The 1358-nt window shown below is 47.6% G+C and overlaps 1 protein-coding gene across 1 annotated transcript in view; it reads right to left on the reverse strand.

The window, feature by feature from the left end:
* The window catches only part of LOC101846055, a gene marked incomplete at both ends in the record, with an annotated part of 4877 nt that overhangs the window by 1275 nt on the left and 2244 nt on the right, over window positions 1-1358 (reverse strand). The window contains 1 exon segment of the mRNA XM_013091268.1: window positions 331-581. Coding sequence (XP_012946722.1) covers window positions 331-581 — 251 coding nt within the window.

Raw genomic sequence — 1358 nt, forward strand, 5'->3', positions numbered from 1 at the left:
GAGAGAGAGAGAGAGAGAGAGAATGAGAGAGAGAAAGGGGGGAGGGGAGATGGGGGGAGAGACAGACAGACAAACAGACAGACAGACTGAGAGAACGTCAGTTGAATGACGATGGTCGACCTTCTATAACAGCAGCAACATAAACAACAGTAACATCAACAGCAGCAACACTAACACCAGAAGCAGCAGCAGTAGCAGCAGCAGCAGCAGCAGCAGCAGTTACAACTATAACAACAACAATAATAGTAAAGTATAAAACAAAACAATAACAATAACAACAACAACAACAACAACAACAACTACAACAAAAATAAAACAACAACAACTCACTCTCATGCTGATTATTTGATTTTCTTCTTTCTCCGTGAATTCCACTTCCTTCGACTTGAGGTATCCGTATTTTTCTTTAGACAAACCCTGTAGGTGTTCGAAATCACCACCCTCTTCTTCCTGCCCATACATCCAGTCCTCTCCCTCTCCCCGCCCCCCTGTGAAATGGCCCCTCATTCTATTCTTCCGCCTTCCTTTAGATCTCCCAGATGGTGAGAGGTCGTCGTTGGGATCTTGTTCGTTCGTTGTGCCTGGGGACGAATAGAAGGACATTGCACGTGAAAGGGTTAAGGGAAAGACGAGGGATGCGGGCACTTTTCTGCATTATGAGGAAGACAGTTAATGAATTAAATGTTAGACAGCCCACGTTTTTTGTTTTGGTTCTTTGTACAATTTGTACATGTACAGCTTACTGTCCGAGCTTGATATTGGGCCACTCATCAGGTTTTAGCCCTGGGCACTCAGATGGTGCGGTGGCGGAGCGGTTAGTGCGCTCGTCTCCAAAGCGGAAAGTCCGGGTTGGAGCCTCGGTTCAGACACGTTTTTTTTTCGCCCCCTCGTGCCCACCCAGCAGTAATAGGTACCTCACTTTGAGTTTGGGAAATAAAGGCGGCGTGGAAATGAACTGACCTCCCTACCACAATATGCCGAAGGCCCAGGAAGTTGTCTCACCAACAAGGCAATCCCCAAAGTCCGGATCGGATGCGGGAACAACTTTACTTTTTACTCAGATGGGACAGAAGAGGTACGTGAACACTTTCCAACCCACGTCATGATTCAAATTACCGAAAAGTGACAACTCTTGTTTTTCCATTGTACCCTTTATGCAGAAAAAGAACGACACAGTATGAGGTGGGATAGCAAAGTGGGGATTATCGTCCTCCCCCACCCTTCTCTGTCTGTCTGTCTGTCTGTCTGTCTGTCTGTCTGTCTGTCTGTCTGTCTGTGGCGTCGGTGGCCTAGTGGTTAGGCTCTCGGACTCGCAACCGTAAGGTCGTGGGTTCGAATCCCGTCAGGGGCCCGATGTT

Source organism: Aplysia californica, unplaced genomic scaffold (assembly GCF_000002075.1).
Source record: "Aplysia californica isolate F4 #8 unplaced genomic scaffold, AplCal3.0 scaffold00030, whole genome shotgun sequence".
NCBI lineage: Eukaryota > Metazoa > Mollusca > Gastropoda > Aplysiida > Aplysiidae > Aplysia > Aplysia californica.